This window comes from Lissotriton helveticus, chromosome 8 (assembly GCF_964261635.1).
Source record: "Lissotriton helveticus chromosome 8, aLisHel1.1, whole genome shotgun sequence".
Classification (NCBI taxonomy): domain Eukaryota; kingdom Metazoa; phylum Chordata; class Amphibia; order Caudata; family Salamandridae; genus Lissotriton; species Lissotriton helveticus.
Window position 1 is genome coordinate 354,832,384 of NC_136069.1, and position 17,723 is coordinate 354,850,106.

General features: G+C 43.6%; 1 protein-coding gene across 1 annotated transcript in view; it reads left to right on the plus strand.

The window, feature by feature from the left end:
- The window catches only part of LOC144771636 (cilia- and flagella-associated protein 337-like), a 556,113-nt gene that overhangs the window by 216,881 nt on the left and 321,509 nt on the right, over positions 1-17,723 (plus strand). Inside the window, exons 12-14 of the mRNA XM_078656000.1 lie at positions 1,038-1,107; positions 10,050-10,293; positions 17,424-17,529. Coding sequence (XP_078512126.1) covers positions 1,038-1,107; positions 10,050-10,293; positions 17,424-17,529 — 420 coding nt within the window. The remainder of the gene's footprint in view (positions 1-1,037; positions 1,108-10,049; positions 10,294-17,423; positions 17,530-17,723) is intronic.

Consider the following 17,723-nt stretch of genomic DNA (forward strand, 5'->3'; position numbering starts at 1 on the left):
TGCCTGAAGAAACACATCTATTTCACAAATTACCCATGTAATCTTAGATGAAATTACTGTGCCGTTTATAAGTTTATTCTCTATGGAAATTTACATTATTAAGTCACCAGTTTGTCTCAAGAGTACCCAGCCTTCACACCAGACTTCTACTACAATTTGAACCTAGCTTACTAGCTTTTGGTAGATCGCTCAAAACTCAAATTTTTTTTCAGATATCAAACCTTCCTAATTTAATGTTGGTGTCTTTGCAGAACACTTGGATACCTGAGGTATGAGAGCCGATAAACATAACAATCAATCAATCAGGGAAATTCTAATCGCTCTACTCACCCGTGAGGGTCTCAAGACGCTGGAGGGGGAGGGGGATCAGGGGTTGCAGATCTGTTTAGCCCAAGAGCCAGGTCTTGAGGGTTTTTCTGAAGGTGTTCAGGAAGGGGGCGTGCCTGATGACTGCCAGTAGCTTGTTCCATGTTTTGGCTGCAATGTGGGAGAAGGATCTTCCGCCTGCTCTGGCTCTGTGGATGTGTGGGGTTTCGGCCAGCGCGAGGTTGGCGGATCGGAGGTTTCTTTTGGGTACGTGGAAGTTAATTCTGTCCTTGAGGTATTTTGGGCCTGTATAACACAAACAATGGTAAATAAATGACCTCAGAATCTCAATATGGTTCTTCCTAATAAGGTATCCCCATCTTCACAAAATGCACATATACAACTTGCACTCTATTTGGAAGGTGAGATGTTCTTGTCATCATAAAAATGTACAGACACCAGAAGCACACTTTGTGTATGTCGATGAAGATAACAAATACTAAGCATCAAACAAGCAAAGTTACCTTAGAAAAGGATCTTTCAATTTTGGTTGAAGAACTCGCAAACAGAAGAGGTACGCTGTTGTCCCTAAATTATAATGCAGTGGCTCAATTACTAAATGCTGTCACATTAGCTTTTTCCTGACACAGTGTTGTCATAACCTAAAAATCAATTATTTGTTATTGTTTATTCCAATATAGCAGTGCTCATTGCTTCTGTTTTTATTCTAGCTGAAGTACTACGATTCCATCAAGGCAATCATTTCTACCTCAAACCACCAGCCTACAGCTTTAGTACTGGGTAAGATGTACACTCTCTTAATAATGCACACAAGTTGTCCATGATAGAGCCTTGCCCGGAGTCCCATCTGCTTCTATTGTATGCATAGTAAAGGGGTGAATAGGTTGGGTGGTCCAACCACCAACTCACCCATGTGATGGAAGAAACACCTGCACAACAGCAACAGGGGGCCTGCTGTTTCATTTAGAATTTTCTACCACTTTGGCAGGGTTTTTTTCCCCTTAAGGTATCTCCCACCAGTGTGGGAGAGAGCCTGCTATGCGCATTATCTCTATTGGCTATTACATTTGTTCGATTAAAAAAAACCTAACCAAGGGAATGGGGATTCCGCTGAATGCGCAAAAAAACAAGACCCCTGTCCAAAGAAAGAAAATTATTTTCTTGAGTCCCCTCACTCTCCCAGGGTTGCCTCTAGGTGACATGCTTCATTATTGGGGCCATCCCAAACAGCTGCTGCTTGGGGCGTGCTGCAAGTTGGGGAACTACTTAGGAGCACTTTTTGTAAAGAAAAGGTGTAGTGCAGTGTTCGTGGAGTGGTGAAGTGATATTAAAAATACCTAGCTAGTGGGCTAATATTTTATTCTCGCTCCTAGTTGGTAAGGATAAAAAGGGGTTAAATAGTAGGGAAAAGATATAACTGTTATGTGTATACAGTCCCTGATATTCGGTCGACATGTTTCGAGGTATCCCATGAACCTCTTCTTCAGTACCACACAGGGACGAGCCCCATGCGTGCCACTCCTTGTGAAATCCTATAATAAAGTGAGGATGCACACCTAATGTGTGAGCACCCAATTCAAAATACATACGGTTTAGTCTTTGACTCGTAGTATCTGTACAGGGAATTAAACAGAATGAAAAGTTAGCACATAACGCCTGCCCACCTCTCACGTGGGCAGGTCTATATCTAATGAGGTAATCCGATCAAAATTACATAACATAACATGTACTCCTCTATAGTTGGTGCCCTTAGAGATAATAATTAATTAGTGCTTTAACCTAACGTGACATAATAAAACACATCAGACGTCTCCTTTGTGAGAAAGCATAGTTAGATGCAGGGATATAACTTTAAAACCGCTAGTGAAAAAACTGGACACCACATGACATACAACATATAAACATGTAATGTTCTCAAAACTTCTGGGACATACTTATGCTTTGGCAATACTATGCCTCGTTGTCTGCTGGGGTAGAGGGGATTGTAGTCATACCCTAAAGAGATACAGAGCATTGTAGTTAACTGTGAGCAAAGCAGAGAAAATAAGAGAACTACCAGCAAAACATATTGCTGAGTCTGCCCATAACGTGGATGGCAGATGCTCAAAGAAATAGAAAAATTAAACAAAATAGAAAAAATAGTGCTTTGAAATGTCCGGAGGAACCTGTTGAGGAAAAGGAACTTACTTCGTCAAAGCATACCTCCATCTAATAACACCTACTGGCACCCCGGCGGACCGCATCTTAGCGCGTCTGTCTTCTGGTGCAGTTTAAATAGGAATGAAAAAGCCCAGTCATGCTAGTATACCAAATATGACTAGACTGTGGAAGTTAAAGCAAACCAAGATGGCCGCTACTGTTGGCAATACACAAGGGCCATCTTGGGAGGATATGGAAGTGTTCCTCTATCTTGCCCCCACAGTGTGACTGAGGCAGGTACTTGTGCGTTTGTCAAGGTTATCAAGAAAACAATTTGATAACGCGGGAAGTTAAATGAGGCAACATATAATAAGTCATGAAACCAATGTATGGCCGGGCGTGTTGGAAAATCTGCCATTTTCCTCAGTGAAAAGCGGGGCCATCTTGGAGGGGTGAAACCATTATTCATAAGTACCCTCCTAGAATCTACTGGCTGTCTTAGACAGAGGAAAATGCTACGGTCAGCACGTAATACTGGAATGAAAATCCGAATAAAGATAATAAAATATGATAAGATAAAATAGTATACTATATGTACATAGGAGGGTGAACCTAACCAGTACCACCACCCCCCACCCCCCCTTTTTGATTCTATTATATTTGATCCACTGGTCAATTGTTAAAATTCATTGCTTCTTAGAACATATTATATAAATAATGCAACTAGCATGCTGGTGAAGCTTATACTTCTACTTAGTAGTCAATTGTTCTATGGTGTTTCCAGACTTGCTATTCACAAACAGTCTCCTTCTAACCATCAAGTGTACTAAAAAACTTTCTTTCTTCTCATAGATGGACATCCTTAGCAAAATATGAATCTAGTTTTAATATTTTACCAGGACACAGTGTTTGACACAAGACAGTGTTCCTGTACAAATTAATACCCCATCAACATTTTTGTGCCAGAAAATAAAATACTATCGCAATTAAAGACGTTATATACCACGGTGCTGTCACTATATGCCAGATAACCTCCAGTATATGGTTTTGAATGGTGTGCTAATATTCTAGGAAGCAGCTATATATGTTAGGTACTATGAAGGCATTCCAGTGTGGTGTTAATTAGATGCTCAGTGAATACACCTCCCCCAATTGTTGCTTGAGGTCATCACAGATTTCACGCAGGCTAGTGGGCTGCTCATGGACGTCATTTAGGGGTTGCCAGAGGTCGCTGCTGCGACCCCTCACACGCCCCTTGTGATCCCTGGCACCACTGCCTTTGCGACCTCTAGTGTCAGCAGTGGCAGGAAGAGAAGCAGCTCTTCCTTTTGGAAGTCGGTGGGCGCTTCACTCACCTCGTTTTTTGTCCACTTTTTATTATACTAATAGTAAATAATAATACATTGTTCGCTATTAGTTTAATAAACAATGGGGCACCAATAGCTGGAATATGACTTTCCCCGCAGCTGAGGTAAGTAAAAAGAAACGCTTTTAAATGTATGTATGTTGTGTGCGTGTTTGCAGTTTTTGGTGTGTTTATGTAAGAGAGAGTGTGTGTATATGTGAAAGGGTCTTCATGTGTATACAGAGTGTGTGTGTATGTGTGAGTGTGTATGTGTGTATGTGTGAATAGGTATAACCATATGCAGGAGCGAGTGAAATTGAAGGTTAAGGGGCATGTGAAGTCACTTCTGCTATCCCTGGCATTTTGGTGAATTGACGTCCATGGGGATGCTTCCTGTTGGAAGGAGCTGCTTAGTAAGTCTTTCAACTGCTCACTGTGCCATGGGTATTGCACCATTACCATACTAGAATGCACACTACCCCAGTATGTAAAGCACCTTCATCATGCTAATATACACTATGGCACAGTACATAAAGCATATTATACCAGTGTATACATTTCTCCAAGTATGATAAACATGGTTGCCATTCTAGAATGTGCATTTCCCCAACTCACCATTGCTGTACAGTTGTTAACATAACTCCAATTATGTGAAGCACGCAGTAGCGGCTTCTGTGGGGCAGTAGTGGTGGAGTGGGGTGTGGGGGCAGAAGGGTTTAAGAAACAATATATATTCACTTAACTGCTGGCCGCCACTTCTCCTCCGTCCTCTTCGGTCGAGCGGGAAGCAGACTCCCCTAGTCAATCACGACTAGTGACAGAAGCGTCGTGATTGGACTGAGCACCGTGGTTCAGCGCTCAGACAGTCAGTGGAAGCCTGTTCATCTTCTCCAGCCAAGGTGTGCAACACAGCCAGGTGGAGAACAGGCTAAGTGCGTATGACGGTTTGGCCGGACCACGACAGTTGGCCAAACCATCATGCGCACGTAGAAAGTGCTCACCTCTCCTCCCTCTGCTCTGTGGGCAGCCCCACACCTTCAGAGCCTTCTGAAAAAGAAAATGACAATAACATGGTGTTATTATCATTTTATTTTTCCTGTTGGGTGACGCTTCTCCGCCTCAGCGGAGGAGCCGCCACTGAAAGCATGACTGCAGAATTAGAATATGTATTACCTCGATATCTAAGACACCAACAGGATCCCACAAAATACAGTACGTTGCAGTGCTAGACCTCAAATATCTCCCAGTATGTAAAGCACAATAGTCAATTAGTTTGATCATTCTCTACGTACAATCATGGGCATACTTTTACTATTGTTCCTTACAAGTGTCCAAAATGTAATTCAATTTAAACGCTGTGGCTGTGTTTGTCGTGGAGTACTGCTGAAAATTGTTTGCTCTGTGTTCAGAAGGAAACCTTCTCGTTTGATATCGTGATGGGCTATTGTGGCAACACAGATTAAATAGATACCTAACGTTTCAGGATTTGACAGCTGCAAACATCTTTTGCTGCAGATTTTCAAAGCATCAGAGTCAATTCAGTTTTCAGTTCAAAATAGTATTTATTTAGGTGGTTGCCCATAAAATAAACACATAAATCCGTAATACATATCAGTTGTAAAGTAAAAGATTTTTAATGTCCAGTATTGTAAATATAACGGAAATCTTGCTAAGGCTGCCCCAGGATCGATATCTTCCAATTGTGAATTGTGACAATCTTGAAGACCGGATTGTAAATAGACATACACATAAATATTTATGACGTAAATCTAAAAATAAAAGAACAAGTAGTAAGTGCACTAGTGAATATGGCAATTGAAATATGCGAGGACATTTGCCATCATTCTCTTTTGTAAATGGCATGAACTCCTTCAAATACTAGCCATACCCGAAACCTAGACGCCATGTTGGTAGTTTTCTTAATCAAGGGTCTGGGAATTCAGACAGCTTGTTCCTACCACCAAGCCAAATAAGCTTCAGTCAGCTGGACCGAGGGTTTGGATTACACAAACCATCAATTATTAGTCTGGATAAAACCGTTCATTTTTTCTAAAGGATATGTTTGCCACTGTATTCCTTAACTCATCAGGACTACTAAGACCTATTTTGATTTCAGCAATATGTGGACTCAGGTTATTCAAATTTGTCAAAATACTATTTTCCAGATTTACAAAATATTGCAAAAACAATTTAATCCTCGAATAATTTTCAACCTGTTGTATAAAGTTGATACATCTTCCTTTTGCCAGATAATTCCAAGAACACAATATAAGTGAAGTGAAGTGAAGTGAAGGAGTTTTGTAAAGCGCGGCTGCTGCCCGAGGGCGTCCAAGCGCTGAGTAGAGGTAACAGAACTCTGAGGGAAGAGGGGAGAGATCCAGGTGGAGAGCTAATTTCTGAAGAGATATGTTTTTATCTCTTTACGGAAGGACGAGAGGATAGAGTTGGACCTAAGTGAGAAGGGAAGGGAGTTCCATAATTTAGCAGCGTTGAGCATGAAGGACCTGCCTCCTGCTCTGGACCTTTTCACTCTGGGAACTGCAGCAAGGAAAGCGTTCTTTGAATGAAGTGATTTACCGGGACAATAGGGAGTGAGAAGTATGTGGTTAATCTCAGGTCTGGCTCTATGGAAGGCTTGGTGCGATATCCACAGGGTCTTGAATTGTATTCTATCCCTGACAGGGAGCCAGTGGAGTGACCTGATCCCTGGCTTAGCTGATTCTCTGCGAGGGATCTGGAGCAGCGTGCGAGCTGCACAGTTCTGCGTGCACTGAAGTTTCTGCAGCACGTACTCAGGGGCTCCCAAGTAAAGGGCATTGTTGAAATCAAGCCGGGACTGGATGAGGCCCTGAATAACAACCTGTTTAGCTTCCAAGGGCAGAATTGGCAGGATTTTTCTCAGCATTCGGATAATCCCGAAGCAGGTTGCTGCTGTTTTAGTTGCCTGAGTATTAAAGGTGAGGGTTTTGTCCAGCCAGACTCCCTGACTTTTAATGTCCTCCTTCGGGGATGGAGGAGGGCCCAAACTAGGGGGCCATAGCTGGTCGATGGGGGTGAGAATAGGGGGGCCGAGGAGCATTATCTCGGTCTTGTCGCCATTGAGTTTTAATGAGGATGCTGTCATCCATCTCCTGACATCCTCCAGGCAAGCTGCTAGGTTGGTCTGGGGGAGCCCGCTGTTCTTCTGTGCCAGAGAGACCACCAGCTGAGTGTCGTCCGCATACGAGATGATCTTGATACCGTATTGTCGGACGACCTCAGCCAGCGGCCTCATGTACACATTGAACAGCGTGGGGCTTAGGGAGGAACCTTGGGGTACCCCGCAGTTTAGAGGTCTGCTAGTGGAGCAGGAGTCGCCATCGAAGACCTGGAAGGTCCTTCCGCTCAGAAAGGAACCCAACCAGTCAAGAGCGTCTCCTGATTCCCCCAGATCGACTAGTCGAGACAGCAGGGTTTTGTAGCACACCGTATCAAACGCGGCGCTTAGATCAAGGAGGACCACTGCCACTGACCCCCCTTGATCCAAGATCCTCCTGGAGCAGTTTCTCGAGGCAAATACCTTGCACCAGAATTGATCTGGGTAATGGGAGAATTTGTTCAAGGGCTTTTGTTTCAATAGCTTCAATAGCTTTACTTCTATGGATGGCAATTGGTTCTACTGTTATTTGATACATTATTATTAATGGGGACAACAATAAAACACCAAGCAAGGTATTACACATCAGGAGTTTTTACTCCTTTCCAGTGGTCTTTCCATGATAGTGATCTCATAAACCACATAGTGTCGACCCTTTCACACTTTGCACCACTAAGAAACTGTACATTTTTAGCTTTTTCTCACCAAAAACATAATACTTGTTTTATCCTAATTTATGATGAATGTATTATTTTTTATTATTTATTGGTCTCACAGTACTCCTGAAGACCTTAATCTTCCTCTGAAGACTACTAGGTGAGGTGTTAGATCCAATATGACCAGATTATCTGCACAAAAGAAGGCAGTTAATGTGATCACAGACTTCGCTGCACATGATTTAGCTATCCCTAAGGTATTAGACTGATTTCCTATGGGAGTGGGATCTCTCTGTTAATCTTCCATTTCTAGTGAACTCTGCTCTGACCCTGTTGTTCAAATGTACAATATGAATTATATGAATTAGGCCAACTGGTACCCCAACCCTCCATTATATTTCACAAAACTTGCCAACAACATTAAATGTTGCCTTTAATTCCATGAAGCAGGTAAATACACTCATCTGCTTCGTGGACCCCCACAACACCAATCATTGGTCTCAAGTCTAAGAATTAGGCTCAAAGCCTACCTGCTCTAAAAGAAAACATTTACCGATGGTGACCCATTTATTTAAGTGATCCGGTGTTAATTGATTCAACAATCACTACTTTGGAAGGGAAAGTACTAGGACACATTAAAATGTGTGCAAAGTTGCTATGTCTGTTTTTCAGTGTTTGGCCCCTGGCATAGGTCAGCATTCAGAAGCTGTGTAGGTGGTATCTAAGATGAATGGCGCAGGGGCACGGACAGCATCTGAGAAACTCACAAATACCCTCACTAGAATTGCTATGGAGAAAGGTTTTGAAATGTGCCAAGGGCACGGAAAGAGATGTGCCAAGGCCTTCTCTGTGCTTCTGCGGGGGACACGTGACTGCATTGTATGGGGCTATAGGACCTTGTATAAAATACCACCTCCCCGTTCCACAGCTGCAGGTTATATGGAAGTGCAGAGCGTGGAAGAACGCATAGCCTGTCTGCATTAGCTTATAACTGAAGTTAGGAACCTAGGTAGAAAGTTATATTTTGAGCAGCTCCCCCAATGAAGTCGGATCGAATAAAGTATTAAAAAAAGTTTGAAACTGTAAATGTATTTCTTTTATGGTCAAGCCTTACAGCTATAGATGCACTCTCTCTGTTATACAGTCGTGTGTACAATACTCCCAGATAAATATTGCTGAAGTCTAACCTAGATAAGCTTACCCCAGATATGTATAGTCTTGGGCGTATGCATCTCCCTCAACATAGGAGTCTTTAGAGGTGGAACAAGAGACCCAGTTTGCACATCTGCACAGCTTTAACTGTTTCGACAGCCTCATAAGTTCCAAACAGTTCATAATAAACATAGATATATATGTGCATACAAGGGCTTTCAGCCTGCACTCGTTATCCATTAGGATGTTCAAGTGTCATTCACATTCTGATTCCACTCACCACAGCATAAAGAATGTGATGTTAGGTGGCCTTCCTCATCCATTGGCTCTCTTCTACTATGTGTGAGCATTTTGACTAACAATACGTGCATGGCTGCCTGAAAAATACTTCAATACCGTGTATTTGTATTTATTTATTTTGCATATTGCATTTATTAATAATAAAAAGGTTTGTTTTTTTAAATGGTCGGTTGCCATGGTTAGACTTATTTGCTTTTCCAATGCTTATTATTCTCGTGAGAGGTGACAGAAGATGGTTTAAACCATCAAACGTAGGTCGTGCAATTCAAACTCATGGCATGGAAGGAGCCATGCAAAGGACTGAGCCCTAGCACAGCACACGGGAACTCTCAGGAACCTCGAGCACCCCAGTTTTTGTTGTCAATTGTAACACAGCATGTATAGCTACCGCTAATGTAATGCCAAGCGAATGCAACTGCCTGCTGACCTGTCCCTTTCCTATCTTGTTTTCAACACTAAACTCTCTGCCTTCTCCTCCTTTCTTCTCTTTTTCCCTTAAATAAAAGAATAGTAGGGCCCAGTTACTTATGCACCATAGTAAGAAATATTACAGGGTCCATCTGGTCTCACGCTACAACAACGAATGTCGAATGTATCTGATTATAATTTTTAATTAAAAAAAAAGAGGAGTCTCATGATTTGAGAGTAATGAGGTTATTTTTCACGTGGTCACTGACAACGAATTGTTTGCACCAAACAATTATTTTAAACAACCTAAATATACTGGTGTGTGTACTTCTGTTTATGAGCAATTTATGTGTAGTACATTTTAAATGGCATGTGCCATCCATGCAGAAATTTAACAGTGGGAGGTAAGACAACGTTGGCAGATGCAAAGGAGAAGGAGACCAATGGTAGTGCATGAACTGAAAGCAGAGAAGCTTTCTTTGGAATGAGGTCAAAATATGGAAGCAACCTTTTTTTCCAAAAGAAATAAAATCACAAGGATGTGCCCCTCATGGGTGAATATTTTAATCACTGCTTGATCTTTTAGGGTGCACAGTTGGAACAACAAACGTTGAGCAACAGATGAGAGACATCAAGGACCATGGGAAAGAATCCAAAGTAAAGAGAGTGCCAGGAATGCAAAGATCACCGCAGAGGAGAGCTCACGGAGACAGCACTGTATTCCAAGTCTACAAAGGAGTGAAAACATTTGCCTTCTGTAAAGCAAACAACCTCATTGTGACGGGTGGCATCGACAGGATTATTCGCATGTGGAACCCATACATGCCAGGGTAATTATTGTCTCTAACACAGAAATGTGTACATTTTCGTTAGAAAACCAGTTTTCTGCTGCCACCATGGAGCCGTATCATATTACCCCGTTCCTCGCACGATTTTACAAAATTGAACAATGTAATATAATGTGGTAACACTTTCAATTAAAAAATGAGTTACACCCAGCACAGCTTGGAAAAAATGAGCAGCAACTAATGCTGTGCGTTCTATCTGAAGTTTGTGCGGTTAATAATTCAGTTACATGGTTAGGGACACATTTATCAACATTTTGCACCTGTAGAAATTCTGATAAAGTGATGCAAAACAGCGCAAAGCGTTAATTTGTTTTTTACTTTCCAGCACAAAACGTTATTTGCACTGGAAAATTGCTTAAAAGTAATGCACATACTGGTATGTACTACTTTGCATCAAAGGAGTTCCCATGGGTGGTACATGGGTGTTTCGAAGCTAATATCCATGTTTTTTCACACAAAGCCCTGTCTACTAATATTTGTAGATAGGGCTTTGCGCAAAAGAAAATAAGCCTACTTGAGTCTGGCACAAAGTAGAAGAAAAGTTTCTTTTTCTCCAAAATTTGCCCACTTTGCTCGTGTGTTATACTGTACATCCCACATATAATGGAACATATCTGAGCACAATATTTTGTACTGGAAGTGTACGCTTGCAGTACAAAACCTATGCTAGACATCACACAAACACCTTTGTCCTAATGTGCAAAGGTGTGTGCATTATATAAGACACTCAGTAACAACAAAAGAGTGACTGAAATCGATAAGCACTGGAAAAGAGAGAAACACACATATGTTTATTAAAGGACCCTCACTCACCAGCCTGGGGTGACATGCTTCATCATAGGGTCCCCACCGGAAAAACCGAATGTCGTTCCGGTGTGCTACGACGCCTGCGATTGCAGCGGAGCAGGTAAAGTGAAGTGTATAAGTGCAAGTGGTAAAGTGCAAGATTAAGAAGCAACCAGAAACTACCCGTAAAAAACTTTTACTTGTAGGTGATCTGGTTACTGATTAAAAAGCAGGTGACGGATCAAACCCAGCCGAGTAATGAAGCTGGACGAACCGTAAAAGTGTGATGTTTGGTCGACATGAACATGTTTCAGCTTGTGTAACGGTGCATGTTCTGCTAAGCATTCATCAGGACCTAAAAAAGTGTGTGACCATGACGGTATACGCACGCTAAGGCGTACCCTAACCTCTGGTCATGTGTACGTGGTAAAAAAACTCACGGTGTTACCATGAATCTCGGTCTTCTGGAGTTCTCCAGGCCGGTAGTGACTTGAATTTCGTATATTAATCACGTCATGGAACTCAGACCGGGGGATCCCACGGAAGTTTTCCTTAGTTGCAGGGTCCCACGGTGTGCCTATACTGTGCACGTCTGGCTCCGAATATATAAGACAGCCAAATTGTATGCCGGTGCTTGGGAAGAGGCCAATATATATGGTGTTAAGATATGGTGTTGTCCTGCTCTCTCACCTAAAGAAGCGCAGAAACCTTGACTGCTGCTCTGTGCTGTGTTGCATAACATATTAGTAAGTCTGGCCGTTAGTTTATGCATGAAAGTGCAAGTGCATTGAAAATAGATGCATGGCCCCACCTGCACGTATGTAGAGGCAAAGAAGAGGATAGTGATATGGCGTATAGTGTGGCACAGCGATACTCATTGTATAGCCCCGGAGCCATGACCTTTGCATATGGTTCCATGGACAGCAACAGCACTGAGCTGCTGTTCACTTGACTAATTGCGGGCAGAAGTAAGTTACACAAAAACAAGCATTTCTTTATGTTAATTAAAGTAAAGGAAAGAAGCACAGACTATGTCCCACTCCAATTAACTTTAGGAACGCCCTCGTGTTCAAAGACATCGTACATCGAACGTACCAGTAAGATAAAATTAGAAAAGCGTATTTCCCTAACGTGTGCATTTTTCACCTTAGTGCATCATAATATATCATTGCATTGCTTGGCAATTAGAAGTGAAGATTTTCAAAGATGAACTTAGAAACATTCACACCCTTTCCCCAGCTCTGATGAAAGGCGATTAATGAACCAAGAGGCACGCCAGGTGTCATGTACAGCCTCTATTAATACTAGGTTATTATTGTACATAGAATAGCATTTTAGTCTTTTACATAAACATAAGACATTTTTGTACAGTGAATATCCAGAACTCATGTGGCTCAATGTGCTGTCATTTGTAATTATGAAGAAATAGGGGGCAAGGTGAAATAAAACAGTTTTCTAGGATCACACAATCTGGTCAAGCAGTGAAGCAAGGATTGAGCCCAGGTTTTCTGGATTCACATTGTGCAATTCACTTACTAGATACATACCTCTCTCTCTCTTGTTTTACATCAACCATGAATGCTTGTCTTTAATTCTTGGCAAATGTGGTTAGAGAGAAGAAGGCAGACAGAAGCCACACTAAGGCTTGTCTCGTTTTTGGGCTGGAGGTTCCAAAGGAACTTTGAGCTGAGCTAGAGCCAGGCATGTGACTCAAGCTAGACCTGAGCTTTTTAGTGGCTCAGCCACCTCTATCACATAATAGAAAGTAAAGGGACAAAGGCATACGAGAGACATGATTTAATCATGATCAAACAATTTGATGAACCAGGAGTACCAACAACACAGTGCAGGACTTAAGGTATATACATTTTTCACTATGCCATATTTAGTGATTTGACTATGAGACTTGGGGGGTCATTAGGATGGCGGGCGGACTTTGTCCGCCAGCCATCCTATCAGGAGTGGCGGGCGCATCCTTTCTTCCTGTCATTGTGGCAGGCGGTGCACTCAGCACCGCCCGCCACAATGCCAGGAAGGCATGTCGTGCACTTCTATGCAATGCCTGCCATGTTGTGCATGGAACTGGAGGGGGGTACCATAGGGACCCCCCATGTGCAACCCCCCACCCCCAAGAGTCCCTGGGGCCCGTAACCGCCCCCGCAGTCTATCCCTGCATGCCTTTCATGTTACTGCACCCATGGTAATATGGCTGGCGGTGTCTAACAGACACCGCCACCATATTAAACCCGTTTCCGCCGGGTCAACTAGTAATATGGCAGAGGGGAAATGGGTGGCGATCCGCCTGTGATCCTAATGGGCCCCTTTGTGTTTTCTCCTCCATTGGTAACATAAAATTATGGTCAGATTACAGCCCTGTTTTCTTATCACATACTTAGTACACAACAAATGGGTTGTGCGTGGTCCCAATAGTGTGACTCTGGGCTTCTCTCATCAAAGAAATGATACTGTGTTGTGGAGCCTGCCCAAAATTTTAACATAGAGTTCACAACCAGCATATGTAGGCAAAATGCTAAATCTAGGATTAAATATCAAGCCTCCTAGTGCCAATGCAAAAACTTTCCCAGGATTAAAAAAAGAAATTGCTACCTTATCTGATCTCGTTTCTAAGCATGCGTAATGTATAGCCTGCCTTTGAGTTTAAAGGCATAAGGAAATTGTGAGTTCCAAGTTTCAATTTCATTCCACTTCAATAATAAAGTTACCTGTACACTTGTCCCATCAAAGGTAGCAATAATAAGCAGAGAAGGCTTACTCCAGGGTGTGGTAGAGTGATAGTAACTCTGATGCAGCATAACACAGTATGGGCCTGATGAAGAATTCAGCTGGCGGGTTACTCGAGCACATTTATGATGAAGTAACCAATCGGGTGAATTCTAAATCAGGCCCTATGTGATTAATTTAGATGGAGGCATGGAATGAAACCTTAAACAGCTCCAGGACTCACAGTCCATATCATGTACATGCTTCTGCCCTCCGTGCCCACCTTACAGCTCCTCTCCCCAGCCTGCCAGCATCAATGCAGCCCTCGGTCACACCCCAGACTATAATTTTGGCCCCTGGAAAATATTTGGACGTACCCATGGTGTAGCTGGTATTTTCTTGAATTTTCAAGTTATTTTCAAGTTCTACTGCACTCTTCTCTCCCACTTCCCCCTTTACACGTGAACAATGTGTAATCAATTGTCCAAAGCTTTGTTTTGACCACCTGTTTTAAACATTCCAGCCATTATTTGGCATGCCTACAAAATAATGTAAAAATAGTGTTATTGGTCCCTGATTATAAAATCTGTTGAAACAAGTAGCCCGTTGTTTTGTTACACCATGTATGACACATTACTTGATATAGTGTGGTAATCACTGTCTAGCCAGACCCTTCACATATTGTTTACTCAGTCCAAACTTAAAAATATCCCTACATGTATTTCTCTGTTTATTAAAATGTTTGTTATCATAAAGAAAGCAGTCAAAAACATATTTGCAATGCTATAGAGTGGCTACATATTATAGTGTTCCTATTTCCTGCCCATTGACTGCAATGGCATTCATGTTAAACTCCATTTTACAATTACTAGTCATCCTTTGGATTTGGCCTTTTCTTGGTCTTACTGGCCAGCATTGAGGAGGCCCTTTATCGTCACGTATATTCTCAAGGGGTCTATATGTGTGTTAGTAACTGCCAGGAGGAACCCCTTATATAACAGGATTGGGAGCCTAGAGTGAAGCCCGTGTGGAACACACTGTCATACCCGTAGCCCCGGAGGTAGGCACATTGGGTGCCCAGTAAGTGAGTAATTTTCCTGCAGCATGAGAATGGCGGGCTGGAAGCATTTGGCAAAGCGCAAGCCAGCAGTGCGTTTGATGCTGTCCAAGAGGACATTCAGAATCCAAGACTAGTTTAAATGAGGGTATGACGGTCGTTAGTGGAGTTATGCAGCAGCAGCAAGGTGCAATCTGTCCAGGGATGCAGGTGGGGCATCAGTGGACGGGGGAGTTTGGTGGGCCACTCATGGGGTGCAGCACAGGTGTGAAATAACACTTTGGTGGATACAACCTAAACAAAGCATAAACCAATACACCAAACCATGACCTTTATTCCCTCTAACTCCCTCCCCCTCTGCCTACTTCCACCCCTGAAGCATCTGTCGCCCAAACCTGACCTTATTGGATGAAGAACAAAAAGAAATAGAAAACAGATAGAGGAGCAAGTAATGAACTCAGAAAGCTGAATAGACCTCCCCCAAGTAGGACAAAATACTGAAGATAATCAAGGTGAGTGTGACGTACAGTTACCAGAGAGTACAATAAGTCTCTGCGGGGTACAACCGCTAGCCTATTGCCCCAGAGAAAAGTAGGTACATGCCTAGTTAGGGTCAGTTAAGGAACCCTCCCCCCGGGAAGCCTGTTCCTGTGGCGCTTCCTTCAGCTGTCCGTCGTTTTCCATCACTCCTAGTGTAGGGGGCTCTGAGTCCGAAGAGCCCATCCAGTCATCGTCCAAGGAACAAGTTTGTCTCTTCCACTGTAGCCTTAGGTAGCGACCTGCCGCACTTCGGGGCGGGCCACCACCATGGCCCGTCCCGGGATTCACTTGGGTCTCTTCTCACCTCAAAGCGGTCCCAGGTCTGCTAAGGAGCATCAAAAAAGTATGATTTGGAGTTAAAGAAGACCTTGAGTTTCACCAAGAAGAGGAGGATATATTGAAGTTTAAGCACCCAGAGGTTTTGCTTGACCTCTGTGAATGAGTGGCAACGATGCTGGACGGCCCTGGTATAGGGAGTGAAGAGCATGATGTATGCATTCCGGAAACGGAGGTCGGACTGTCCTGGACCACTCTGAGGATCGTGTCCTGTCCCAAAAGATTTGGATCCTGGCAATGATTGGGCACGCTGGAATATCAGATGGGATGCCGGGCTGAGGATCTATGGGGGGGCGGGAGGGGGGGGGGTTCCACTACGAACAATGGCGAGAGCTGACTCTGGGCTCCATGAGCGAAACAGTCTTTTAGGAACTTTGCAGCATCTCATGGCTCTGATTCTCTGGGGATCCAACTATCCTCAGATTATTGCAACAGGAGCAATTTTCAGCATCCTTCGCCCTCTTTTCCAGGTTTGCATCGAGGTCCACAGTTCAGCTTTCTGACGTTTCAGGACAGAAACATTGTCTTCCACTGAAGATGCCCGGGCGATTGGCCTCCATGCCTCAGTGGAAAAGTTTCGGAGGTCTTGGCAAATTAGTGCTCCATCCATCTGGACTTCACCCACCCTGTTCTCTAGGACAACTTTCAAGCCTTGTATGGCCTTGAGAATTGTGGCCATATTGGGTTGGGAGTGTCCCAAGGGTTCATTCACTCCAGGGGGTCCCGTAGAGCCCCCAGAGCCCGCTGGTCCTGTAGTAAAGCAGTACATCTTGGTCTTGCCTGAACGGACTGTGGGACTCTGTCCTTGCCTTTTAAAGTTGCTGTAGGACGTGTTCAGAAGCCAAGGATCTTTGAAGGGCTCCTACCTGGCCCATTTACTGTTGGGTAGCAAAAGTATCTAGGGCGGCTCAGGTGGCGGAGATACCAGGCTAGTGCAGTATGCAGGATTAAATGGACAGGCAAGGGAGTCCTCCTCTGGCCCACTTGCCCTTTTACAGCACGAGCAGCCCGGCTGCCCATGTGGTAATGGCCAGCACCAGAAAGATACCAGTAATCCGAGGCACAGAGCAAGAAGGAGTAGGGGGCCCTCAGCAGTATATGACCTCTGGGCATCGAGGCATACTACTCCCCCCCAAGGCTTCAGCAGTACTGGGGCAAGGGGACACATAGGAGGATTCCGTCAAGTCTCCCATCACCTGCTAAAGGTAGGCCCAGAGGAGTCACTCCCCGGCAGGCAGACAGAGCGGCCACCGGGCCGCAGTAGAGACAGCCGTTTCTGTGCGGTCACGCCGACCACCCACACCCTCTCGTCTCTCCCCAGCCTACTGGCTCATCAGGGCCTTAGCAGGCCGTAGACATGGCTGCCACTCACAAGTCACAGGCGGTTCGCCGCTCCCTCAGCCCGACAGCTTCTGCTCTACGGCAGCGACCGTGGGATTATTCAGGGTGTGGGGGAGGCAACAGGCCCCTGAGTGTGTCGTTTAACCTGTCAAGATTAATGCAGATGGCAGAGGAGGTAAGGAGCTTCCTCAAACTGTGACCGCTATCTTGACCATCTTCTGGATTTGACCCTTAAGTCTCTTTTTCTTTCAACATCTGCAATATCTGCAGTATCTATGCCATGATAAATTCAACCATGTTGTCACATTTTGTACACATTCTTCATTTTCAGGAGGACTACTGGCAAGTTAATTGGACATACTGCTCCAATATTTCATGTAGACATCTCTGCAGATGATAACAAAATATTTTCCATCGCTACAGACAACATAATTAAGGTGAGCCAATGGCATTTAGTATGTTGGTCATTAGTTATAGATATACATCAAGGGCCTTAGATGAAATTGTTATGAGCTAATGAACAACTCACTTTAAGCCTTCACTGTTTTAATAGAAGATACTAATCTAAACTGAATATATTGGCATTTGGTGACTGTGAATGTATGCATGGCACAATTTCACTTTTCTGAAT